This window comes from Arvicola amphibius, chromosome 2 (assembly GCF_903992535.2).
Source record: "Arvicola amphibius chromosome 2, mArvAmp1.2, whole genome shotgun sequence".
Lineage (NCBI taxonomy): Eukaryota > Metazoa > Chordata > Mammalia > Rodentia > Cricetidae > Arvicola > Arvicola amphibius.
Window position 1 is genome coordinate 7805617 of NC_052048.2, and position 26563 is coordinate 7832179.

General features: G+C 42.3%; 1 protein-coding gene across 4 annotated transcripts in view; it reads left to right on the plus strand.

Moving 5' to 3' along the window:
* The window catches only part of Abcc9 (ATP binding cassette subfamily C member 9), a 118898-nt gene that overhangs the window by 87529 nt on the left and 4806 nt on the right, over nucleotides 1-26563 (plus strand). For all 4 annotated transcript variants that reach the window (XM_038319434.2, XM_038319435.1, XM_038319436.2 and 1 more), the window contains 9 exons: nucleotides 5818-5920; nucleotides 12621-12725; nucleotides 13869-13989; nucleotides 15352-15482; nucleotides 16157-16235; nucleotides 18612-18720; nucleotides 20545-20648; nucleotides 21636-21769; nucleotides 24925-24987. In XM_038319434.2, coding sequence (XP_038175362.1) covers nucleotides 5818-5920; nucleotides 12621-12725; nucleotides 13869-13989; nucleotides 15352-15482; nucleotides 16157-16235; nucleotides 18612-18720; nucleotides 20545-20648; nucleotides 21636-21769; nucleotides 24925-24987 — 949 coding nt within the window. The remainder of the gene's footprint in view (nucleotides 1-5817; nucleotides 5921-12620; nucleotides 12726-13868; nucleotides 13990-15351; nucleotides 15483-16156; nucleotides 16236-18611; nucleotides 18721-20544; nucleotides 20649-21635; nucleotides 21770-24924; nucleotides 24988-26563) is intronic.

The window sequence follows — 26563 nt, forward strand, 5'->3', positions numbered from 1 at the left end:
GTTTGGTTTGATCTTTCTATAACTGCTTGACCTGTAGGATTGTGTGGAATACCTGTAATATGTTTTATATTATAATAAGCAACAAATGTTTCATTTTCATAGAGACATATGCTGGACCATTATCTGTCTTTATTTGTGCATGTATACCCATAATGTCCATAACTTCTAATAAATGTGGGATTACTGAATCAGCCTTTTCTGAGCTCAGAGCAGTTGCCCATTGAAAACCTGAATAGTTGTCAATGATGTGGTGTACATATTTTAATTTTCCAAATTCTGCAAAGTAGAACATATCCATCTGCCAGATTTTATTCCTTTGAAAACCCTTTGGGTTAGTCCCTGCAGGTAGTGGTGTTTGGTTAAAGAAAGAGCAAGAAGGACATCTCTTTATAATCTCCTTAGCTTCTTGCCATGTAATAGAAAACTCTTTCTTTAAACCTTTGCTATTGACATGATCTTTCTTACACAATTCTGAGGCCTTCAACACACTTCTAATCAGTAATTGATCAATTTCTGCATTATTTTATGCTAGAGGACCTGGCAGACCCATAGGAGATTGAATGTGTGTTATGTATATTGGACAAAGCCTATTCCTGATTATATCTTGAACCTGTATGAATAATAAAGTCAATTCTGTATCATCTGGTATAAATTCAGTGGTTTCAATATGCAAGACAACTCTTTCTGCAAATTGTGAATTAGTAACTATATTGAGAGGTTCTTTAAAATCCCTTAGCACCATAAGAATAGCATATAATTCTGCTTTTTGGAAAGAATTGTAAGGACTTTGCTCCACATTACTTAAATCTTCTGATTTGTAATTTGCATTTCCTGATTTATTTGCATCAGTATAAAATGTACAGGCTTCAGATATTGGTGTGTCCCATATAATGCAGGGAAGGATCCAAGTAGTTCTCTTTATAAGGTTAATTCTATTACTTTTGGGATAATTGCTATTAATCTCTCCTAAAAAATAGCACAAGTTCTTTGTCAAGGTTCATTGCCTTCCAATAACTTTTTAATTTCATCAGTAGTAAAAGGCATTATAATCTCTGCTGGGTCTATACCTGCTAGTTGATGAAGTCTCAACTTTCCTTTTATAATTAATTCAGAGACTTTTTCCACAAAAGATTTTAATTTTTCCTTGGTTTATGTGGTAGAAATATCCATTCTAAGATAATATCTTCCCTTTGCATTAAAATTCCTATAGGGGAAATTCTGAAAGGCAATATGATTAAAGTGAAATTAAGATTTGGATTTACCCTATCCACATGTGCTTCCTGTAATTTTTCTTCAACAACAATCAATTCCTTTTCCACTTCAGCTGTTAATTCTCTGGGACTATTCAAGTCTTTGTTACCATCTAAGGTTTTGTTTAAATGAACTATTAGATCAGGTGTTATCCCACAGCTGGTCGTAGACTAGAAATGTTTCCTAACAATATTTGAAAGTCATTCAGAATCCACAGTAGGGTTCTCCTAATTTATTCCTTTTTTCTTCTAATTTTCTGTAAACCTATTCTATAACCTAGGTAATTGACAGGATCTCTGTATTTTTTTTCAGGAGAAATTTGTAATCCCCATTTTGGCAAAACTTTCTTTACCTCTTCAAGCATTCTAAAGTATCTATGTTTGAATCAGATAGCAAAATGTCATCCAAGTAATGGTAAATTATAGACTTAGGAATTTTTTGTATATTATTTCCAATGGCTGACTTATAAAGTATTGGCACAGGGTGGGGCTATTAAGCATTCCCTGTAGAAGAATGGTCCACTAGTTTCTCCTAGTAGGTTGAGAATTATTTTAAGTAGGCACTGTGAAGGCAAATTTTTCTCTGTCCTTTTCTTGTTATTTTATTTCCTTTATGAGTATTTATATGAGTATATTTTCATTATCTGTTTTATTAAAAACATTTGCATGTTAATTGTCCAATCTCTTCCAACTAGAAAATGAGTTCTGAGAGAGCAGGATTTTGTTTTCACAGTGAGTTTACAGTGATTTGGGAAATGTCTATATAGTCGACTCATGGGCTAGTGTAGGCTCGATCCTATGGGATCACCACACAAGAGAGGGGGTTTAAAGACAAAGACGACAGTATAGTGACATCTGTGGAGTCACCACACAGGCAACTGTGTCAAAGGGTTGGGTAGGCACCTTGTATTTAAACAAGATGGAAGCACCTATAGGACAATGGGCCTTTGAACAGTTGAGCTGGAAGGAAAGGGGACCGTGCATTCAGAGGAAAAGGCATGAAGATTTCTATTTCATGTAAAAATCAAACTGAGTGTTAAATGAACACAGTGATGGAGGTCATCACCATGTAGCTTGAACACAAGGGGGATGATGCTAACAGATATCGAATGAGCGCCTCTGTATGGAACTTGGACTTTATTCTTTCTGTGTTGTGGAGTTATTGAAGAATCTCAACAGGAAACTGATCCAATCCAAGTTGTATTAATTAGAATAACTGACTCATAAAGGATTAATCAGGGCAGCTGAGGCTAGTGGTAAGAAGATGCTAGGAGGCTGCTGGAACAACAGCATTATAAGATGCATCATTGTGATGGACTTTAATTAAGATTGGTTATCCTTTTCAAAGACTTCAGACATGAAATAAGGCCAAGTGCCACTTCTCAGGGAAGATCTCATCTTCCTACCAAGGAAGTGAAATTCAGACCAGTTGAGAAACTAAACCACATAAAGAGGTAAAAGCTCAGGACAGTGGGAAGTGCTTAATTACCTGAAAATTTCACAAAACTAAAGAACTGATCAGAACTGATCTGTGCAGCTTGAGAAATAATGGTTCTTGACTGCGATCAGACAAGTGAGCTTGTTAAAATATTGAATGGACAACAGTGGTAAAAACACAAAAGAATACAAAGAAATAAAGGTGTTCTCTGGCTAGGAAACTCCAGTGCCTTCACAAGAACAGAACTGGTTAAGGAGGAGTGAAGTCAGAATTTGGGGGGACTGGAAGGTTAACTACAAGTGCACATGATTTCCCATATCTGCTTCTTTCCATGTCTATTCAGTATTCCCTGGGCCATCTCTCTCTCAAAGTCAACTTTACTGATTGGATCTTGTGTCCCCTCTGCGCCCAGGGCTCAGGGTGCACTCACACGAAGCAGTGAACCTCTAATCATCTACAAGGAAAGTATTGCAGCTAAATTAGACTAAGTTGTCAGTGACCTTTGCCATTGCTTTATTATTATTTTTCTGTCTGACAGAATAAAGGTCTAAGAATGTTCAGAAGATGGGCTGGATGCGAATGAAAAGATACAGGCTGAGTGTGTCAAAGTTTCCATTAGGAAAACAGCAGGTTTCTTGCCAAATAGAAACAGAGAAAGAATGCTCACGGCATTTTCACCCCTCCTTCTCCCTGCTGCTTCAGGCTGTTGCCAGTTCCCTACGAACGTGTGGAGCCTTAGAAATGAAACTCCACAACCGCAGCAGGAAGAAGGTCCCAGAGTGGGCATGCTGACAGAACCAAGATTTAGTTTTTCATTTAGAATATGGCTCCCAAGCTTTGAGCCTCCTAGATGCGTTTGTTCAGTGGGGAGAGAAACCTGCCCTGTCCAGGAAGGCACTGAATTTCCTCACTTCTGTGTTGTCTCTTGTCATTCGGGTACTTACAATGCCTTGTTCGCCTGAGGAGCCCAATGTCATCCATCCCCTAAAACTACATTGGATATCATCCCTGCGCTCTGCAAAGCCTGGCTTAGGCCTTCCCTCTCCCCACCCCCTACCTGGGGTACCCTATTCAGATCTTGCAATATACATTTCCCTTTTATGTTCTTGGGGCTGTTAAAGGAAGGTCCCAGCTGCACCAGCCTCACTACTTAGTCCAGTTTCTCCCATTCTGAGAAAGACATTGGGTGTCTCTGGAGTCTAGCACAGCATGGAGAACAGCCACTGACTAAATGCATCTGAGTAAATAGATGTAAATATAGCCGGCATCTCCCTAGCAAGCACTTCCACCTGACATGCCCCTGGCATGCACAGAAGTGTGACCCTTACAAAAAGCTCTTCACAGTTTGTCGCCCCGTTGCTGTCATCCTACAGCCTCCTACGCCCTTCACTGATTAGTAATTCACTATAGTCACCTGTCAAGGTCATCTGGAAGGCAGATGTGTTCCTTGAACGGCTTCGTCCCAAGCCATGGTGCTGCTGTTCTTCAGCACAGGTCCCCCTGGACGTGGCATTTAGTTCAAGGCTACATAACTCAAAGTGAAGTAATGGTTTGGCTCTCACTCCCAAATTATCTGATCACTGTAGAGCAGACATTGCTGTCTGACCAAATTATCTATCTGGCTTGGCATACTGGAATGATCAGCTTGATTGGAGAGATCCCAAGTATCTGCTTTATATTGGCCTGAATGGACTCTGATGGTGGGCCAAAAACCACCCCACCCAGGACTTCTCCGTTCTTTGATACAAGTGATGAGTTATTTAAGTTTTGCAATTTTACTGGAAGTTTTTACAGGAGTGGGGGACTCTTAGGAAACGAGACTTACTAGTGGGTCAGAAATTCCTTACAAAAATGACCCATAGATGGGTTATGTCAGAGCAGCCGTGACCACATAGAGGGAAGAAGCAAACTCAACTGGGCTTATAACCAACGTTCAAACCAGTTGTTTTCCAGCCCTCTCTTGTTTCCATTATTCGAGGAAAATAATTACAAAATATGGATATTTTTGCTATTTAGAAAAGATGCTCTTCAGCATGTATGTCTGTGAAATCAAACTGCTGATGTTCAAGTACATAAGGTTCTTCTTGGTTTCTTAAAAAAATTACACTTCATGTATTCTTGGTGCATGGTAGTGCATAAGATTGGGATGTAGGGTGAAACACACTTATACATAATATATGCTTCCGTGAAGGCTATTCCTAGTTCTGCTCGTAAAACAGGCTACACAGAATTTTATTTGATTATGTTGAACAGCAAGGATGAGCTTAGTTTTTCTTGGATCAATCTCTCTATTACCATGACCATTAAGGGTGAGAAACCTGCCCAGCCCTGGAGGAGGGCAGACTTTCTTTCATGTCACTTGGGGTACTTACAATGCCTTGTTTACCTGAGAAACTCAGCTTCATCCCTAAAGATACTTGTCTGCAGACTTGACAATTTATAAGCTTAGGGAGAGGGTCCTGCTTTCTTGTGCTCCTGCCTCCTTCAGCAAATCCTGCCATCATCGTGTGCCACCACAACCTACTGAGAGGATCAGCCTGAGTTTCTAAACTGTCACATCTGCAGTCAAAACCATGCCTTAGGATTCGTAATCCCCAAAGCCATTGGCTAAAAGGATCGAAATCCCACAAAAAGGGGTTTTGCAGATGACCGGCTAAGCACAGGGTCTGCTGACAATGACCCGATGAGCACGAAGGAATATGTTTACCTGCTATAGATGCCTAGCTTTCTGTCTTCACCAGTTCTCATCCAGCCCAACTCAATAGCATTTGGAAAATTAAATAAATGCTTCAAGTGAAAGTATATTGTGATTTCTGGAGCCCTTGTGACATAGGTCAGGTCTTGTTTACACGGCTCCTCCAATCTTGCAGAATTGTGAAGTACCCTTTCATGAAGGTTTGCCATGGCTACGGCTCCTATTCCTAGTTGTGGCATGAAAAGAGAGAAACACTTGACCTCTTGGGCTCCATCCAGAATGCAGCAGGGTGATTCTGGAGTTCACTTGCCACTCATCTGTCCCATCTACGTGTCACTCTGTTGAGCAAACTGTGTGGTAGTTAAGCATGTCTGGCTTTTTTACTACTTCTCCTGTTAGGTGGCTAACATCATAATGTTGTTTGTTTTTTGCAGGCATGAAACCAGATTCAAGCAACGCATGCTAGAGCTGACAGACACAAACAACATTGCTTACTTATTTCTCTCAGCTGCCAACCGATGGCTGGAGGTCAGGACGGTATGTTCATCGTGTTCCAGACACTTGGTAGAATGAGCTTTCCGCTCAGAGTCAGTACCAGCCTCTATTGTCTGGACTTTTCGGTTTGTTCATGTTCCAAATGAAATTTAACTTACCACAATGTTTTCGTCAGTCACAACAAAAGTAGCCCCCAAAGCAAAAATCATTCTGCGTTCTTCATAGTCTCTGAACTACCCCAGTTAACGGAATGGTAAGTATTTATATAATGTCAGTTTTTAAGAGAGAATTTGAAAAGTGACCATATATACTCAAGTCCTTCGCTGAGCCAGATATCCTGTAAGGAATGGTGACTTTGTTTTAAGCCAATGGAGGGTTACGTTAGTACAAAACATTAATGGACTAAGTCATCTATTGCTGTCTTCCATCCTACGTGACACGGAGAAACAAACATAGACTTTGGCAGTGTATAGACATCATATACCAGATTAATTTCTTTCACTCCCAGATTCCTCTGCATTTATAAAATAGGAATAAGGATGTACATCATGAATGTGTTACTAAAATAACACTGAAAATGGCATAATTTCCCTAGTGGGCTACTCTAGCTTGACTTCTTGTTGTGTGTAAGATGTCCTGTCAAAAGACAACTTAGGGGAGAAAGGGGCTTATTCCAGCTTATGATTACAGATTGGTGCCCTTCATTTTGGGAAACTGAGGCAGAAACTCCAAATACCTAGTCATATGGCAAGAGTAGAAATAAATACATGCATATATGCTTGCTCGCTTGCTGATGTGTAGCTTAGTTTCTCCTCTATTACACAGTCCAGGACACCTGCACAGGGATTGGTGCTGCCCGCAGTGGCATAGACCTGTCCACCTCAGCTAACTTTCCATGTCTGTTTCCCACAAGCACACTCACATGGCCACCCAGTATAGACAAAGCCTCATTGAGACTCTGTCACCCAGTGTAGACAATACCTCACTGAGACTCTGTTTCCCAGTGATCCCAAGTTGTATCAAGCTGACAATTGAAGGTAAACACCTTCTGTGTCGATTTGTTTCCCCAGCAAGACGCAGTTATTTTTAAACCCAACCACCAGAGGGGGCAGGTGATAGCAGAAATTTTATGAGGTCAAAATGAAGGTGCCCAAGTTCAAGACTGATCTTAGAATGGATTGCTGTGGATTGAGACAGAGTCTTAGACACCCTGTGTTTTTCACCTACTGTGATTTCTCATTGGTTGACAAAGATTCTACCCCTGTGTTAGTGACCACAGAGAGCTCACTGGGCAATAGAACACAATTGTGTTATACAAAATTTTGAAAGAAGCTTTAGTTGTGGAAAACAACTAATAAACCATCTTTCATGTGACTGTGAGGGTTGGAAAAATCAGGACAGAGTGGCTTAGGAATTACAGACAACTGAAATTTAAGTAAACTGTTGCACAAAACCTATAATAAAACCCAAACATAATTGCTGGGCCATCTAGAACAGCATTATTTAGACTAAGCTTCTATTTGTTCTCTTCTGTTTAAAAAAAATCCGTTTTTCTCTAAGGGGAAGTATCATATCTGAATAGGAGAACTAGCAAACATGCACAATGAGTGAATTTTCAGAAGCATAAGGAGATAATGACAACAGATGCCCGTGAGTCTGGTTTTCCTTAGCTGGGAGATCAGGCGTGACATTAGGGGTAATCCATTTGCCTTGGACTTGAGACATCTGACTATGACTTCTGCCCTTCACACTTTCCCATGACAGGTTCACAGACAAGTGTAAGACAAGAATATTCATGCAAACCATATGTACAGTTCTTAGAGCCAAAAGAAGACATTAGACCAGAGACTGCCAAGAAAGAAGGCAGGGCAAGAGAAAAGACAGCAGCCAAGCCCAAAATGGCTCCATCTGACCCATGATTTTAACCCCCACATGAAATCAAACCTACCTGAGTATAAAGAAACTCACTTTACCTGAAGACTAAGAAGTGATTACATTTTACAAAGGAGAGAATGCTTTTCTTCATCCCATAATTTCCTGACTCCTTAGTTAGACATTTTATGGAATATATTTGCTATTTTACCTCCTCTTTGCATTTTGTGTTTCATACAGCTTGAGAGTCCTTAGACCACTTTCATAGTAGAATTCTACCTCAAATACTAATGCATGGCTGGGGAGATGGCTCAGATGTTGAGAGCACTGGCTGCTCTTCTAGTAGACATTGGTTCGATTCCCAGCACCCACAAGTCTGCCCACAAGTGCCCACAACTACAGTTCTAGGGAGTCTGGTGCCCTCTTTTGGTCCTCAGGTACCAGGCATGCACATGGTACAAAGAAAAACACACAGATGAAACACCCTTATGTATAAAATAAAATAAAAATAATTGAAAACCCTATTCTGTAGTTTAAGAGCATATGCCACACAGGTGAATTGTTGAATAAATCAAGCAGACGAATTCTTTGGGGGAAAAATGTATTTCTCCTACTTGGCTTCATTACTGCTGTGCATCTATGGTTGGATCCTCAACACTGTATCCACAGCCTCAGCCTCACATAACTGATTTTTCTGTCAGGAAAATGACCACTGAAATCAGGATCTTAGAGATGAGAGTATACGTTGTCCTCAGCCCCACAGCTAGCCACACTTAGTTTCATAAATCCTCCGAGGGTGGGAAAAAAGTAAGAAAAGCCTTTATTTGGCTCAAAAATTCTGCATCGAGCTTATCTGCACTGTTCACACAGCCCTTCCTGCCCCTCTTATTACCCGGTATCCAGGAAATTAACACGAATATCTGCTCCCCGTAAATATTCCCAAAGTCCTCAGAACAGACATAGCTAACACTGTGGGAAAAGGGCCACTTCACTGGGCATTAATTACTCAGGCAGCTTTTCCCGAAGCCTCCAGGAAGACGAGGAACCTTCATGTAGAAAGGAGAACACTTGATTTCAGCGCTTCTCACCCTTCCATTTCTGCTTCTTACTTATTTTTTCATTTTAGAGCCTCTCCCACCACCTGTTGCTGCTGGTGGAAAATCCCAGCAAGAAGGGCGGGAAACCAGAGCAGAAGGAGACGACTGAATGGGAAAGGTCCCTGGGCTGCAACCAGCTTTAAAATTCTGTCTAGTAAATTCCTGGTTCTCTTCTTTTTTGCTTTCTCCATTCATGTTGAATGGGAGTTAAGAAAACCTGACGCCGAGGAGATGGATCAATAGATAAAGTGCCACTGCACACATCTAAAGGGCAGAGTTTGGACACTAGAACCACCGGTGTAAGAGTCCTCTTTCATCTCAGCACTAGAGAGGCAGAGAAGGGATCTCCAGACTAGCTAATTAGACTAGATGAGTTAGCAAGCTCGGGAGCACTCTGCCTCAGCAAACGCACTTGCCTACACACACACACACACACACACACACACACACACTACACACATAGGTACATATATGCAAACACACACACAAATACACACATAGGTGCATATATGCAAACATGAACACACACACACACATCATGCACCCTGCATAGACACATGAAAAGAAAAGAAACAAAAAGAGTTAAGACCATCCAAGTTATTATCTCTCCTTGGTTCTATGGTTTCCGTGTGGAAGATTTCATCTTGCCTACCACATACCCTTCCTATTTGCTTAGGTTGGGAGATGCATAAGCAAGGTTTAGCACATCCACAGGGGCTGAGTCTAAGGGATAAAGTCACTTGACTAGCGGACTAATAGCTAGACTGTGGCCACCCTGCTTGCTTTGGCAGTGGAAGGCACTGCTTTCCTGTCAGTGTTGAGTGGAGTGGCCAGGGTTCTGTGTGTGTCCCCAGGGCCGGGCCTTTGAACACAGCGTATGTCCTCCCCTCATCCCTCCATATTAAACAATCCCAGTTCTCTGGCATTCGTGCTTCCCTTTGCAGAAGTTGTGTAAGTCTATCTACAGCTGTGGTTCCAAGGCTTTGTCATGCTGTGTGGTGGACGGCTAAAAGAAAATTCTCAGCAAGAAGCCAAAACAAACAAACAAGGCGAAAGTTGGTAGACACGCCGTGCGAAAGTGCAAGTAGTTGGTTAGTCTATAATCTGTTTGGTGGAAGAGCAGAGCTTTCTCCTGCCAGTTCCCGTGGAGCCAGGCCTGCAATCACACTGTAATCTGAGTCCCTTATATCAGTTCCCTGTTCCCAAGTGCTGGAGAGAGACAACGTCTAAGGACTGCATGGAGGAGAGCAGAACCTGCAGTTTCCAGCTGCTGCTGATTGCTTACAAAGTCTGTGTTGTAAAAATTCTAATTGGTCTCATTAAATATAAACCTCAGGCAAGCTTTATTTGTTACAGCACAAACAAAACATCACCATAAGTCTGTTTTTACAGAGAATTACAGTTTTCATTATACGCCTAAGTACAGGTCGGCATCATGAACTCCCTGAAATCAGGCCAGAAGCTTCTCTCTGGGCAATGGGAATCAAGGGCTTCTATTCCAGGAACATTGGCTTTACACGATCAGGAGAGATGATAATTCCAGAGTGGCTACGGAGCCAGCTCCATTGGTAAAAGCTTGCCTTGGAGACACAAGGACCCGAGTTCCACCCTGCACTCCCCACAGAACCCATGTAAGAAGACTGGCGTGGTGGTATACACTTCTCATCTCAGTACTGATGAGGTGGAGACAGGCAGGTCCCCCGGCTCCCTGGCCAGGCAGCATAGCTACATGGTGAGCTCCAGAACGAGTCTTAAAACAATGGACAGCACCTGAGGAAGAGTCCCTGAGGCTGAGCTCAGGCTTCCATATGTACACACACGCACATGCATGTACCTGTGCACATGTGAACCAAATATCACACACACACACAATTATAATTTGACACTACACAGATGATTTGGTGTGGTTGGGCTCTCCCTTGAGAAAAGAATCCATGTGTTAATTTTATTTTTAAAACTTAAAAAATTATATGTGTGCATGTGTGTGTGATGTGTGTGTATGTGTGTGTGTACATGTGAATAAAATGTTTACAGAGACCAGGAAAGGACCTATGATCCCTGGAGCTAGAGTTATAAGTAGCTGTGAGTCACCATGTAGGAGCTAAGCATTGAGCTTGGGTCGTCTACAAGAACAACAAGTGCTCTTAGCCACTGAGCACCTCTCTGCCTCTTTGTGAGTCTTTTTAGAAAAGATGCCATGTAATGTGTCCACATATCACATCATGTTGAAACTATGCATTTTATATAGCACGCTTAAGGGGGAAAGCCTATCACTGTAAGCATTTTCAAGGTACTCGGGAACTTGTTGGCATTTACACACCTTAAAAGGGGTCAGAAGTGATGGGCTCTGCACTCAGGCAGTTATCACTTCAAGCAAAGCTGTGAGGGGAGAACTGACTGGCTGGGGTGCGGTAAGCTGTTAGTAATGGCTATGTCAGAAGCAGCAATTGAAGAGGAATTTGCTACTCAGTGATATTCATTGCCTCCAGAGGTCTGCTCTGTGTAAGTGCTTGTTATATTTTTTATATCTTAGGGCATGGTTTGACCTCTGGTATTCGATGATGTATGCAGATTTTCAAATCTTACTTCAAGAAAATTATTCAGAACTAAAAACAATCTCAATTCCCAGGGGTGGGGAAGCATAACTATGACTTCATTTCTTTTAATGATTTGGTGAATTAGGCATAATTCTAGTTTTCCCATTAGAGTCAAAGGCATCTAAATTAGTTACCTGAGTTTGCTAGCTCCTAACTGGCAAAGCTAGCATTTGACCATGCTCTGATGTCAAGGCTGGACTCATGGTCAGCTCTGCAACAGAGGGGTGTTTATAACTGTTTTGATACAGGTACCAGTGTGCTCAGGGATCAGCTGGAGATACTTCCTTCTTTGATTTTAGCACAGTAAAGATTTTATTATTATTTTTGAAGTCTTATCATCCAGTGGTTTGATGTTGTATAGAGGTATTGGAGCTCTCTCTAGCCACAGAAGGAATTCCCCAATTGCCTGTGACTTATGATAAGGAAGACACCAACGTCTGAAAGTCTCCCTGTGTCTAGAACAAGTGACACATGGGATAAATAAGGCAGAAAAATCCCTCAGGAAGCTGGGAAATGGCATTAGAAGGGGTGTGAGGAAATGGGCAGATGCGATTTAGTTGAATTCAAGGTTGACCTTCGTGAATTTATTTTTTTGTAAGTTTTGCAAAAGGACTCATCGTTGAGTCATAGAAAAGTCTGGAGCTTTAAGAGATGCGTGTACTTGTAACTTTTGAGCAAACCCAGCCCTTATTATCATCTCTCTACATAATCTGCAAATCTCATGTCCCAGACATAAACACAGTTGGCGAAATGTTCAGCTCCAGATCCCAACATGCACCAGAGACTCCTTTGTGCAGGGGCTTCGTTCTGACACACAGGAGTCTATGGTACCCTTTACACAAGCTAACGTGAAATCTAAGCTAGGAAATAGCTGTTTGTCTGTCAGAAAAGCATGCGTATGAAAGATTAAATATGATCCTGCTTGTGACAACTACCACAGTTCTCTCCAGGTAACCCATCTCTCCCATGAGAGATACAGTTCCACTCTCGAATCCGACCTCCATGACGCAAGTCTTCCTTACCTCACTTCCGCCGAGCCATTCACCTGAAGCCTGAGCAGACACTCCTGGGCCGTGTGCTTTGCACTGACTGGTCACTATCTCTAAGATGGCTGCCATCCTTACTTTAACAACTGGGGGATCTTCAGCTCTTGTCCCTTGTTTCTCCCCTTTGCAGGACTACCTGGGGGCCTGCATTGTCCTCACGGCTTCCATTGCATCCATCAGTAGCGGCTCTTCCAACTCTGGACTGGTGGGCTTGGGCCTTCTGTACGCCCTCACGGTGGGTACTGACAAAAATATCTTTCTTTCCATGCGATGCCGGAGGGACTGTCCGCAGTAATTATCAACTCTCGTTCATGGACACTAGTAAAATTTCAAATTTATAACATGACATTTGAACACAATAGAAGATATGAGCCCAAAGCTAATGTTTTAGGACAGCTTAGATTAATACCTCTCCTTTTTATTTTAAAGATTTTATTTAATTTTTAATCATGTGTACTGTGTGCCTGTGCATGTGTGCACACAGAGATGCAGGTACTCACGGAGGCCAGAAGAGGATGTCAGAGCCTCTAGAGCTGGAGCTACAGGCATCTGAGAACCAACCAACATGAGTGCTGTGGTTCAAACTCCTCTCTGCAAAAGCATTATATGCTTTTAATTGCTGAGCCCTTTCTCCTGCTGTGCCCTTTCTCTTTGGAGGTGTCTGTATATGTTCATGTGTGTCAGCAGGTTATGTATAAATGTGCTCACGTGTGCCCGTGAAGGCCAGAGGTTGATGTCGAGTGCCTTCCTCCATCCCTACTTTTTGAGAAAAGGTCTCTCCCTGAACCTGGAGCTTGCTGATTTGGCTAGACTTGCTGGCCAACAAGCCCCAGGAATTCTGTCTCTGCTGCCCCAGTGCTGAAGTTACTGACTTGTACCACTATATCCAGCTTTTTATGTGGGTGCAGAGGAGCCAAGCCCATGCCTTCATGCTTGTATGGAAAGCTCTCTGCAGACTGAAGCATCTCCCAGTCCCTTCGGTTCCTTTCTGGCATCAATACTAGTTTCTAAAAACTTCTCAAATCCCACAGGCTTCCTGTTCTTGGAGGTATTTGAGATCCCTGTCTTGTGTTGTTAGCATCTCAATTGAGGCACTAAAAAGGGCACGAATACAAATGAGACATGCACATGAATGGAGTCAGTTCTCCACTGTGTAGGGGAATCAGAGAGCAGTTCATGAAAAAGAGACGTAGGAGAACTTGGAAGAACACACACCTCTACCGATGTCTCATGATACCCTCCCTGGTATCTGCTGGCCCGCAGTACTTAGGGACTGAACCATTTGATAGATAGTGCATGGGTCATCTGGCCAGATGTTCAGTGATCATGAGAATTGCTTATTTACTTTAAATGTGGCCACTTTTGTCACCTGATACAGATAACCAATTATTTGAATTGGGTTGTGAGGAACTTGGCTGACCTGGAGGTCCAGATGGGCGCAGTGAAGAAAGTGAACAGTTTCTTGACTATGGAGTCTGAGAACTACGAAGGCACCATGGGTACTGTGCACATGACTGCTCTGGGAACCTTGCGTTGGCTTTGCTTTGTCGACCAAGAGACTCTCTTCTGGGTTTACGTTCCTCCCTTTCTTTCCTTCCTACATTTGTTTGCTTATTTATTTACTTAAGTATCCTTGGAGTTCGGGGTTGTGAGACATGTTATAGCTATGTAGCCCAGGCTAGGCTTAAGCTCAATATTCTCCTGACTCGGTCTTCTGAGAGCTGGACACGTATGCACACACTACACCACTTCTCATATTGATATTGCTTGATATCACTAGCTGAGAAGAAGCAAACATTTAGTCTTAGATACAAGTAGACTCTAAGTAGACATTATTCAATACTATTTAGAAATAATTGTAAATGTATTGGGACCTTATTACATTGTATTCTCTTTCTTATAGCTTTAACTTAGACATCAAGAAACTTGAAAGTACTAAACAAGATTCTTAATTCTATTAGAATAACTGCCCAGAAAGTTGATAATGGACACAGTATGGTCTTTATTAGATGCAAATCTCAATCAAAATGCATTTTTTTTACTAAGCCATTCAGTGGCTTTCTAGCAGGTAAAGCGCATGGTCCCGGTTATAGCTGAGGCCACTAAGTGACTCTTGCCACCTGCCCTGTCCACTTCTCACCTCCCCCCTACTTCCTCCCCAAACACAATCTTGGATGCCCTAGATTTCCACCCTCTGTGCTCCCAGAATTCTTTGTCCCCTTAGAACTGCAGATGCCAACTTCTTGTCCGCCTCCCAGGGATACAGAAAGCCATGTCTTTTGTCTTCATTCAAATAACTGATGCTCTCACATTAGAAGCTTCAGGTGTTTGAGGATCCATGTACATGGACATCAATTCACAAATGAACTCTCTTTACCTAGCCTGAATAGCACTTAATGCTGGGAAGCTGAGGCGATGGGATGATGTTAACACCCACCCCCTCCCACAAGTTAAAATTGTACTGCACAGGAAAGACAGGAAAATGGGAGGGGAGCTCGATAGAAAAGCGCAGGGGGTCGCCAGGACTAAAAGGCAGCCAAGCAAAAGTTACGATGAGGAATGATCGCAACACATTGTGTATCTATGCAGAAATTTCAAAAACTAACCTTTAAAGAAAGAAAATAACTCAAAAAATCTTAATTCTCAATCACTATTGTTCACACTGAATGCAATTTAAATTAAAGAACTAAGCCACCATAGTTTGTTTCAGTATTACAAAGAATCTAGGGAAAATTGTGTGTGTGTGTGTGTGTGTGTATGCATTGTAAACATTATTATTCCTGGAAATAATACACATATTTAAGTGTGTATTTCTTTCTTCCTCTGTTTCTTAACCACGGTTGTCTATTCTACTACTCCAGATCCCTCTCAAGTCCCAGAACATTGGCCACAGGAAGGTGAGATCAGGATTCATGATCTATGTGTCAGATATGAAAATAACCTGAAACCTGTTCTGAAACATGTCAAGGCTTACATCAAACCTGGGCAGAAGGTATGGGATTCACCACCGTCTGGTTATCTGCATTAATCTCTGGTGGAGCCTCTAGCACCCCGTGAGCCCCCTCCAGAGTGTCCAGACCCAGACTCACGTTCTACATATGCTGCATGGAAGAGGAAGGGAGAGAGGGGAATCCAAGCAGGATACCAAATGCTCCCTACCTTATTCTGCCCTTCATTAACCCCTCATCAAAATCAGAATGGTCAACACCAGGCTGGAAATTTATGATTTCTGGCTTGGAACTGTACTAGACATCACCTCTATGACCTTTGCCCCCATTCTAGATCTGCTCTGAAATAACTTCTTTTAATTCCTATCTTTAAAAGAATATGTGTGGGGAATTCTCATAAATCCATTCATTTTAAACCCATGTTTATAAAGCCATCTCTGCTCAGCTAGAATTGGACACTTGTGTAAAGGTCCAGCTATAAATTGGTTTGAAATGAAGCCCTAAATGGGAAACAACACAGCCATACAGAAAAAAATAGGAGGCAATCATTACTTCAGTGAGGACTTTATTTTTATCATAACTCATGATAAGAAGAAAATCGTGATGCAATTATTTGAGCAAATTTATTGTTTGAGTCCATGACACCTTGACTACATTAGAAATACCTTGATCTGTTTCATGCCTTTGTCTGAGTCTCGACTGCTCCTGCTTTTCCCAGGTGGGCATTTGTGGTCGTACTGGAAGCGGGAAGTCGTCCTTATCTCTGGCGTTCTTCAGAATGGTCGACATATTTGATGGTGAGTTGTAAACTAAGATTTTGTCAGCCAGGTGACCTTTTGTGGCTTAGTGTGTATAGGTCTTGCCAACCAGACGGACACTGGACTCATTCAGTACTCAGAACCTAGAGAGTGGGAGGAGACACTGACTTCTGCAGGTTGTCCTCCAGCTTTTATGTGCATCACAGTGTGTACACCTGTGCTTGTGCAACAATGCATGCAACACACTAAAGAAATAAAAATATTTTACAAATAATAGAGCCCAATCAATTTCCCTAATTCTGCACAAATAAAGAGCACATATTCATCGGGACTTCGTATCCTGCACATGGGTCGAGGAAGGCACCCCAGACAACAAAAGAACATGGAACTGGGAAAATAAAATGATTGTCCAAAACAAAGACCTGGTGACAACTGCCAATGGGTTGTCATGGACTTCCGGAATGAACACAGTCACCACACTGAATATCAACAGATAGCGGAGAAATTTTGCAAGGAACAGGGAGGGAAAGGTTGCTTTCTTCTCCCCCAACTAAAACAATGTCTTTCTCTACTGAAGGAAAAGAAAGCACACAGAAATAAGTAACCTGCACTTATAATTTAGTCATGTGACTTTTGTAGCTGTGTTCTTAATGACACCGTTTAATGATGCTGAAATATTTGTGTATAAACAAATCTTGCTGGAAAATGCTAAATTCATATCCACAATATTCAGATATTTATTTATTTGCTATAACAGCAGAGATCATTTAATCTTTGTTTTAGAAAAGTAATAGGTCACATTATTTAGTTTACCAAGTGGCTGTAGACAGGTCAACACATAAGCCATCGTGATGAAAGGGACTCCAGCAATGACCCTGACCTTTAGCCCAGGAAACGATCCCTACTACTGTGTCCATTGACTATGGTGATAATACAGCACTTGGCATTTTTATTATACTTGATAACTTATATTATGTAATTTACAAAACAAGTCTGTGAGAGAAAAGCTCAGTTTGTGAGCAACAAAACTGAAGTGTAGCTGGGCATGGTGGTGCACGCCTTTAATTCTAGCCTTCAGGAGACAGAGGCTGGTGAATCTCTGTGAGTTTGAGGACAACCTGGTCTACATAGTGAGTTCTGGGAAGGAGCTACATAATGGAGAGAACTATCTCAAAATATGTGTTTGTGTGTATAATATATATATTTACATATTACGTATATGCACATACACCTTTATGTATGCACGCGCGCGCTCGCGCACGCACACACACACGCACACACACACACATATATATATGAACCATAGAAGTCAGAATGGAGGGAGGTTAAAATTCAGCGGCATAGTAAGCATCCACCAGCAGGTTGGTGGGGTTAGTAATTTGTTCCTTCCCTGGTGGGCAATGCCTTCAGCAGAGTTTGTGTTTCTGGCCAATTATACAGTTAAAAGACAACAGATGAATTGTTTTCACTTAGCAAAACTTTGATTATGGCTGAGCTTATTTGGTTAGCCTGCTCCTCAAGCATCTCCAAAGGTGACCATAGGCCCTTGAGAACTATAACTAACTTGAGACCCTTTTAGTAGCAGGCATTGATTAATATGCTAATAGACGCTGTATCGTCCCTGAAAGAAACCACTTACGCTCATCTTTGCTTCTGCTTGAATAAGGCACCTGCTTATTACTAAGTGGGCTGTAACCACCATTCTGAGCTCATCATATTTGTCTCACAAGAAACATTGTCTTTGTATGACAAGGATAAGGAAATTAACCTCAGGTAAAGGGGATGTAAAGATTGTATAGCCCTGTAAGTCTACAGGCATTATGGGCTATAGTTGGTAACTTCTGATATCATGTCGGAATTTGCTTTCCTGTTCATAATGCCTTGTGCTATTCCTTACAGCCATGACAGGCCAAAGGCTTTGTCTTCAAGAAGTTTATATGTATGGAGCCAGACAATAAAAATTAAAAAAATACACACAGGATGTCTGATTCCAACAAATCCTACAAAACAAAATAAAACAGGAAAGGAAGGTAAAAGCATTCTAGAAGAAAGGGGATCCAACGGAGAAAAGTGATTTTGGCTCTCATGGCCAAATACTGAATAGTAACAGAACATTCCAGAACATTCCTTCAGGGGAAAATATGTCAGAAAGACAAATCTCCCCGGAAGTGTACATTTTGTTAGAGACAGATGTTTCTAATTCTTTAATGGGGAGTTTTATATTCTGTGTTTCAACCCAGAACTAGGAAAAAATTTTTATTACTTCATTCATTGTGGAACTGCAACTGAGTTCAGGGCCTCATGGCCAGGCAAAGGTGGAAGAGAGAAGAGGAGAACAATTTTAATGATTAAATGAATGAAACTCTCTCTCATGAGTTTGCTAACACGTTTGTGGCATTTATTTGTCCATAACAGGAAAAATAGTCATCGATGGGATAGATATTTCCAAACTGCCCCTGCACACACTACGCTCTAGACTGTCTATCATTCTCCAGGACCCAATCCTGTTTAGCGGCTCTATCAGGTGAGTGCTCTAATCTGCCGACTTCATCAGGATGAGAAAGTTGAGCATGCTGCCCCATAACTGGAATAGGAGCTCCCAGGTGTGCTAGGAGCGCCCAGGTGTGCTAGCCTGGATGTGCGCTTTGAGCTCTCTCCTGTTTGATTCTATAAAGCCCACAGTGACTGGCAACATTTTGAAGTGTCCCGCCCCACAGACACCTGTCTGGTTCCTGTGTGTCAGTCCTGGGCTCAGAGGATAATGTAGATCTTCTCTATCTGCCTCCCTGCCTGTCACAACTTTTGCTCTCCTTTAAGATCACTTGGACAAAGTGGCTCCAGAGGTCTCTGGTCCTGGTTTGTCATTTCCCATAAATCAGTAAAAAGTACAAAACAGCTGGAGATATTTGCTCCCCCAGTAGCTGCCTTTAATACTCAGAAAATCCTTTGGGATCATATTATTATCTCCACGTTACAAATGATTCTGTTGAAATTCAAAGCTGTTGTGGCTTTCCCAAGTTCATATTTCATTTAAGTGATAGAATTGCCATTCAGTGGCAGACTGTCTGAGTTCAAGGTCTACCAAGAAATCTACTAGATCATTGGGGTGGGGAGGAATGGATGGGTGTGTGTGTGTATGTGTGGCTTTTTTTGTTTTTCTTTGCTTTTGCCTTTCTCTCTTGATTTCCTTCCCTGTCATCACTTAATTACAAAGACGTATTTGCCACCTCCATTCAAGAATTATTATTTATATTGAAGAAAAGCATGCATGAACTATTATTCATTATTCACCTGTAAGATTTCTTTAATTGAAAGTCCTGGTGGTCCAACCTTAGACAAAAAACTGTTGGGTAACCAAGGAATGCTGAGAGTGGGGTAGAGTATTCCTTAGGAATTAGTTATCTAATATGAGGTGGTCATTCCTGAAAACATATGCATGCAAGTAACATTGTATGAACTGAGCAGGTTGTGTTTATATTTTTCTATATATACCTATATGTATACACACACATATATATGCATACATACATACATACAGACAGACAGACAGACAGACAGACAAGTAATTAAAGAAATATAGGCCGTGAATTTGAGAGACAAAAGGAGGGATGCATGGGAAAGTTGGCAGGAGGAAAGAGAAATGAAGAAATTATGTAATTATATTTTCATTATTATTATTGTTATTATTACAAGTTTTCACCTCCTCACCTCCTCCAATTTCCCTCCCCCTCCCCCCACGCCCCCCTCCCTCTCCAGTCCAAGAAGCAGTCAGGGTTCCCTGCCCTGTGGGAAGTCCAAGGTCCTCCCTCCTCCATCCAGGTCTAGGAAGGTGAGGATCCAAACAGACTAGGTTCTCACAAAGCCAGTACATGCAGTAGAATCAAAATCCAGTGCCATTGTCCTTGGCTTCTCAGTCAGCCCTCCTTGTCAGCCATGTTCAGAGAGATAAAAATAAAAATATTTTTAAAAAGTTCTAGATGCATCAAGTTATTTAGCAGTATTATATCAACTTGTATCTCTGATAGACTCCAAATACTTCTAATGTGTTATTATATATATTTCGATATAGACTTAAGTGTTTAATATCAGTTCTATAGGATATTTACTAGATAGTATTTGGGTTGTACTAAGCATAATATAGATCCAGGAAATAACATTGGTCATATTATATTATATATACAAATATACCTAGTAATGTCAAAAATGTTTAGGCTAACGTTAAAGGTTGTTTATACATTCATCACTAAAGTACAGATTTTAGGTTTGTTCTGAGCTGAGCCCTGTCCTGATGCTAAATATATTGTCTTGTGTTTATTATTGACTGATAAGCAGAGATGTTTCCTTATAGGTTCAACTTGGATCCTGAGTGCAAATGCACAGATGACAGGCTGTGGGAGGCTCTGGAAATCGCCCAGCTGAAGAATATGGTGAAATCTCTGCCAGGAGGCCTAGGTACACTTTCCATTAATTAGTTACTTAGCACTAAACAACAGACTCCACTTGCCTCTAGCTTCTTGCTCAGTAGGACTGCCTAATTCTAGAGCCAATTTTCTTATCTAAAATATCATTTATTTTTATTTATGTGGACTTCTTTGTCTTTATGTGGATGCAGCCAGCCCCCACAGGGGCCAGAAGAGGAGTCACAGGAAGTTATGAGCCATCATGTAGGTTCTGGGGGAAAAAAAAACATAGGTCCCTTGCAAGGGCAGACAGTGCTCTTGACTGCTGAGCCACGTCTCAGCTCTCATCTGCTTTGGTTGTTTGTTTTAACAGAGTTACAGCAGTGCTGGAGAGACACTGCTGAAAATGAACTCGGCCCTCATCCACTGTGACAGCACAGATTAGTGGGGCGATATAACAGAAGGAGAAGTGGAATTGGGGTTGACATCTTTTATTTCTTCTCAAACCCTTCTACACATTAGCTAAATGTGACATTGGATAAACCATTTGATCTCCCTAGGCCACAGTTAGATAAATTCCACAGTCTCCTGGGAGAGCTGGGTTAAATAATTCAGCGATTCCCAAGGTCTTCTGGTCTTGCAAATATTCTAGCAGTATTTCTTTCTTTTCTTTTTTTTTTTTTTTGGTTTTTCGAGACATGGTTTCTCTGTAGTTTCTAGAGCCTGTCCTGGAACTAGCTCTTGTAGACCAGGCTGGCCTCTAACTCAGAGATCCATCTGCCTCTGCCTCCTGAGTGCTGGGATTAAAGGCGTGCGCCACCACCACCCGGCCTTCTAGCAGTATTTCTAGATTTAGATGTCAGGATACAACTCTCTACGCGTTGTCACAGATAAGATGAGCCAGTCTTATCTTCTCTCTGATTCTCAGGATGCCATCACTTCAACAGCACACCAGGCCAGTCATGTTTTTCCTGTTCTCTCTCAGCCCTCCAAAAGTTACTAACTATTCTTAGCGAGTCTCTTGCTTATCCTGCCTCAGATGCCACTGTCACTGAAGGTGGGGAAAACTTCAGCGTCGGGCAGAGGCAGCTGTTCTGCTTGGCCAGGGCCTTCGTGCGAAAAAGCAGTATACTCATCATGGATGAGGCCACAGCCTCCATTGACATGGCCACGGTAAGTTTACACCTCTGCTTTGAAAACCAGTGTGTTGGAAATGCACTGAAAGTTGCAGCAACTTCTTCTAACTAGGTTCTGAATCCTCAGTTTTATCCTTGCAAATGACTCCCCAACCAACTCCTTGATCAACCAAAAGGAGTTTCTGTTACCAAGACTCACTTTTAATAATCCAAACTAGGACTGGAGATTCATTGATTAAAAAACAAACTCAACCTTCATCCACTGGGAGAATACGGATTAGCGGGATGATATAACACACACAAAAAAAGTGGAATTAGGGTTGGAATATTCGATTTCTTCATATCCTACTACACATTGACTGACTGTAACCTTGGACAAGCAACTTGATCTCTTAACCTCTCCTTCACCCTTTCATTTGACATGAATTCAGACTCCTAAAACTGTTGAGAAGAAATGAGAAATAAGGACCAGACACCTATTTGTGTACATACACATACACACATACACACAAACACACACACACCACAATCATGAGCGGGGAGGACATTATGAAGTCACCATCTATATTATATACCATAAAAAGAGTCAATCAAGAACCAAGCATGTCTTTAGTTCAAGCAATTGACCACATTTCTTTGTAGTGGAAATGTTGGAAATCTATCAACACTTTTGCAATATGTGACTTTATAAATGACTGAGTTTATTGTGCCAAGAAATGGATGGAGAAACAGTAAGTACCATGGAGGACAGAGAGAAGAGGGACCCCTGGCACACAGTTAGGGGAATGAACATTATTACAGCAATTTTGACATAGGGAATCTTCTCAAAAACAAAAAAAATAGATCTACTGTATGACCCAGCAAACCCACTACTGGCTGTACATCCAAAGGACTCAGACTATAATAGACAGGTGTCCATATGGCCTTGCTCCCCTCAACATTATTGTGTGTGTAGGCAGGCAGATAAAAAGAATGTGCTGTGTAGAGATCATGGGATGCCACACAGCCTTTGAGAAGGAGGTCACTCTGCCACTTGTGACAGTGTGGTTGGAACTGGAGGGCACTGAGCTAATGATCTGGTCACAGGAAGACAAATCCTGCATGACCTCCTTTACAGAGAATCTAAAGGAATCAATATCATGGAGACAAAGCAGAGCTGTTGGTATGGAGCTTGTGGTGGGACTACCTGGGGGAGAAAGGAAATGGAGGGAAGGGGAAAGAGAGGCTGTTTAGCAGAGGTCTCAGTCTGGAAGACCATGGTGATGCACAGACTAATGGAGATGGGTTAAATTATGATGTAAGAGTTAGCCAATAAGAAGCTAGAGCTAATGGGCCAAGCAGTGATTTAATTAATACAGTTTCTATGTGGTTATTTCAGGTCTAAGCTAGAAGGGCGGTCAGGAGGAACAAGCGGCCTCCTTCTACACACTCATCAGGTCCAGATCCTTATTTTCCGTACATTTCCAGGTGTCATATTCCAGGGTTCAGCGGATCAGAACAGTGTGCTGGAATAAGGAACAAGGCCACAGGTCATGAGAGCTCAGCTGCGGAATATAGACCTCTTTTCAGTAGACTGTGATAGCTAAAGCCATCCGTTGGCTACAGAAATTGGTATTTGTTAAGATAAATAATAGCTTGAATTAAGATTGGCCTTCCCCATGTGCTCATTTATAAGGCTCATGTGTAAAGAGTCTTTACATCCCTAACTCCATGCTGTTTTCTTGCTGCTCACTTCAGACTGGGTGAAATTACCCCCAAATAAAACCATTTCAAGATTGCTAAGAACCAACCATATATGAAAGTGTTAATTTGACTCCTTTCCTCCTCCTTGCTCCCTATCCCAGTGTCCTAAGTCAGAGCATCACTGTGTAATCCTGGCTGGCCTGAAACTCGCTATCATGCCCAAGTCGGCCTCAGGTTTGCAATCCTCCTGCCTTGGCCTCCTTAGAGCTAGGGTTACAAACAAACAAACCACTACACCTGGATTTACATCTTTTAGACTAATCAAAGTACAGTTCCAAGTTACATGACATCACAATTAACATAGTATAAAATAACAAAATGGCCTATGGCTGGAAGTAACACAAAATTGGTGTTACAAGTCAGGTTCGAGGACATCAGTTTCATCAAGGTGCAGAACAGGTGAGGGAGTAAGAGTAAGGACTCAAGCAAGACCAAGCATTTGGAATGAGATGCAGGGGTAATGGGATCTTCCTGTAGGAGTGAGGCAGACTCTTCACTCATATGGCTTTTCAGACATAATGATAACCATAGTTTAGGATGTGAAGAAAGGTATTCTTGTCTTAAACATTCCATATGGGTCAAAAGTCCAAGTGTCGGCATAGACTTCAGTTTCTCTTTGCCTGTTAAGTCGAAGGTTAGTGCCAGGGTAGGCTTTGCTTAGCTTCAGTCATATGTGGCTTGTGGTCAAATAGAAGCCAGCGCTTCCATGCTCCTGTGGTTCGTTTTCTCCTTTGAGTTCCTGGCAAATCTGTCAGTCAGATGGACTGCTGAGCTGTCCTTTTCAGTTAGCATGGATCTCATCATGGCACTTTCAGACATAAATGCCACCACTGTCCTTCCTTCTCATTCTCACCTATCCCCCGCTGCCGTTACCTACCACCCCCCCCCACCCCGCCACACACACACTTCTCCTTCCTCCAAGGTCTTCCCTTCTGCTTTCAACTCATGTGTGTCCTATCACTCCCACCCCCAGCCCATAAGATCCTCCTCTGGGGCTGCAGAGCTGCTCAGCAGTGATGAGCACGCCCTGCTCTAGCAGAGGACTCGGGTTAGGTTCCCAGATTCACATCCACTAGGTCACAATCACCTCTCACTTTAACTCCTCTTTCAGGAAGTTTGGTGCCCTCTTCTGGCTTCTATGGGTGCCTGCACACTCTCGGCATAAATGCACACACGGCGAACACAAGGAGAAAAATTGTTTTAAATAACTTATTTTTTAAGAAAGATATCTTCCTCCCCTCTCATGGTCCCCTCTCCACTTAGGAATTTTGAAGACATTTCCAAACCCAGCCTGCTACTAGTTATGCTTCCCCCTTAACACCACCGAAGCCTTGGAGTCGACAAGCTTAGAAGGAACTGGGCAGTGGAGTATCAATCTTGGCATATAAGATGCTTTGGCGACAGAAAATAGGGTCCCGAAAATTAAACCTTTTCTTTTCCTTTCGGCAGGAAAACATTTTGCAGAAGGTGGTAATGACAGCCTTTGCGGACCGCACAGTCGTGACCATAGCTGTAAGTGACAGGCGTGGGGGGTCTCTTCCCTCTTCTGCAGCTCGGGTTCCTAAGTTCCATCCCCCATTTAACTAATATTTATATACGTTTTCTCTGTTTCTACTCATTTACCTGTTTTAAAGCTGAAGACAATGAGATGCCCATGGCATGGGGAGGCAATGTTCCTTCCTTAGGTAGCAGTGATTAGGTTGATGAGTCATTTAGCCCCAGTTTGATAGCTTGCAAGGGCGTTAGTTTTCCACTCTCCCTTGTGTTAGGCGGGATCTTTGCTCTCACTGCAGCCCCCTGAAGACTGTTCTGGAAACGCTCGTCCGTTCTCCCCTCGCTGATGCTCTTCTCTCTTATGGCTCTCTCCTCCAGCACCGCGTCTCTTCTATTGTGGACGCAGACCTTGTTTTAGTCTTTTCGGAGGGTATTTTAGTGGAGTGTGACACTGCTCCACACTTGCTCGAACACAAGAATGGCCTTTTCTCTACTTTGGTGATGACCAACAAGTAGATGACCGCGCTCTGCTCTTCCGAGTGCCTCGTTCTCTGGTAGATGTCTGAGCAGACTCACCTGCGCCTGCGTAAGGCAGAGCTGACTGAGGCTGCGACTGAAGGGTGTGCTGGGGACGGGGAGGACTAACCATGGGTGTGACCACACAGGTCAGCTCGCCCAAGTGTTTGCATCGCATGTGGTACTGACAGGGGAACGTGCTTATGTTTACAAAAACAGCATTTACAAAGCGGGAAGCAGGTTTCCCTCTGTGCTAAGTTGATTTGAGTCTCTTTCTAGTCCCCCTTAAAAAAACTTTGTGTATTAATCTTCATTAAGTAATTTAAAAAATCACTTAGAGTAACTGCTGGGGAGCCTGAGCTGGTAGGGAACTCTTGCTACTCTTGGGGGAAAGCCACCCTCTGAAGGGCATCTTTCTCAAGCTCCGGGAAGTGATTACCCTTGGGGCTCCGGTGGAAAGAAACGCCATTTTCTCTAATTTTCCTGATAAATTCTGTGGTTCCTCTCCTAAAGGGGGCTCACGGGTTCATTCTCACCACAGTAAATGATCTAAGAGGCTAGAAAACCAGCTGTTGTGAATACGGTTCAAGAATCGTCTCAGTAGAGACAGGGAGAATTCCCTGTTGCCCCTTCATGAGTGTGAGGAGAGAGGATTGCCAGACCCTTGCTACCCCAGGAGACCAAGTCTCTGCTCTGCATGAAGCATGGTGGTGGTGGTGGTCAGTCCCTTGAAGTCTTTATCTTTAAGGTTACTTGATCATGATTTATATCTTTAAGTGAAAAAAAATGCCTTGTTTTTTAAACCTGATTTCTAACTGTTTTGTGAAATACTTTTCACTATGCACATCTTATTGTGGAGGTCACTAAACTCCCAGCATCCCCCACACACCTAAAGGTCACAGGTTGAGGCATGGAAGCCTATGCTACCCAAGTGGTTCTCCTTGACGATAGACCAGCACACTTGCCATAGGCTCCTTGCAGAATAAGCGACATCTCTGCTAAGATTTCTCTCTCTGCCTGAAAGTTCCCCTGTGACCTTGGTTAACTGCCACTGAAGTATAAAATCTCTTTAAAAATA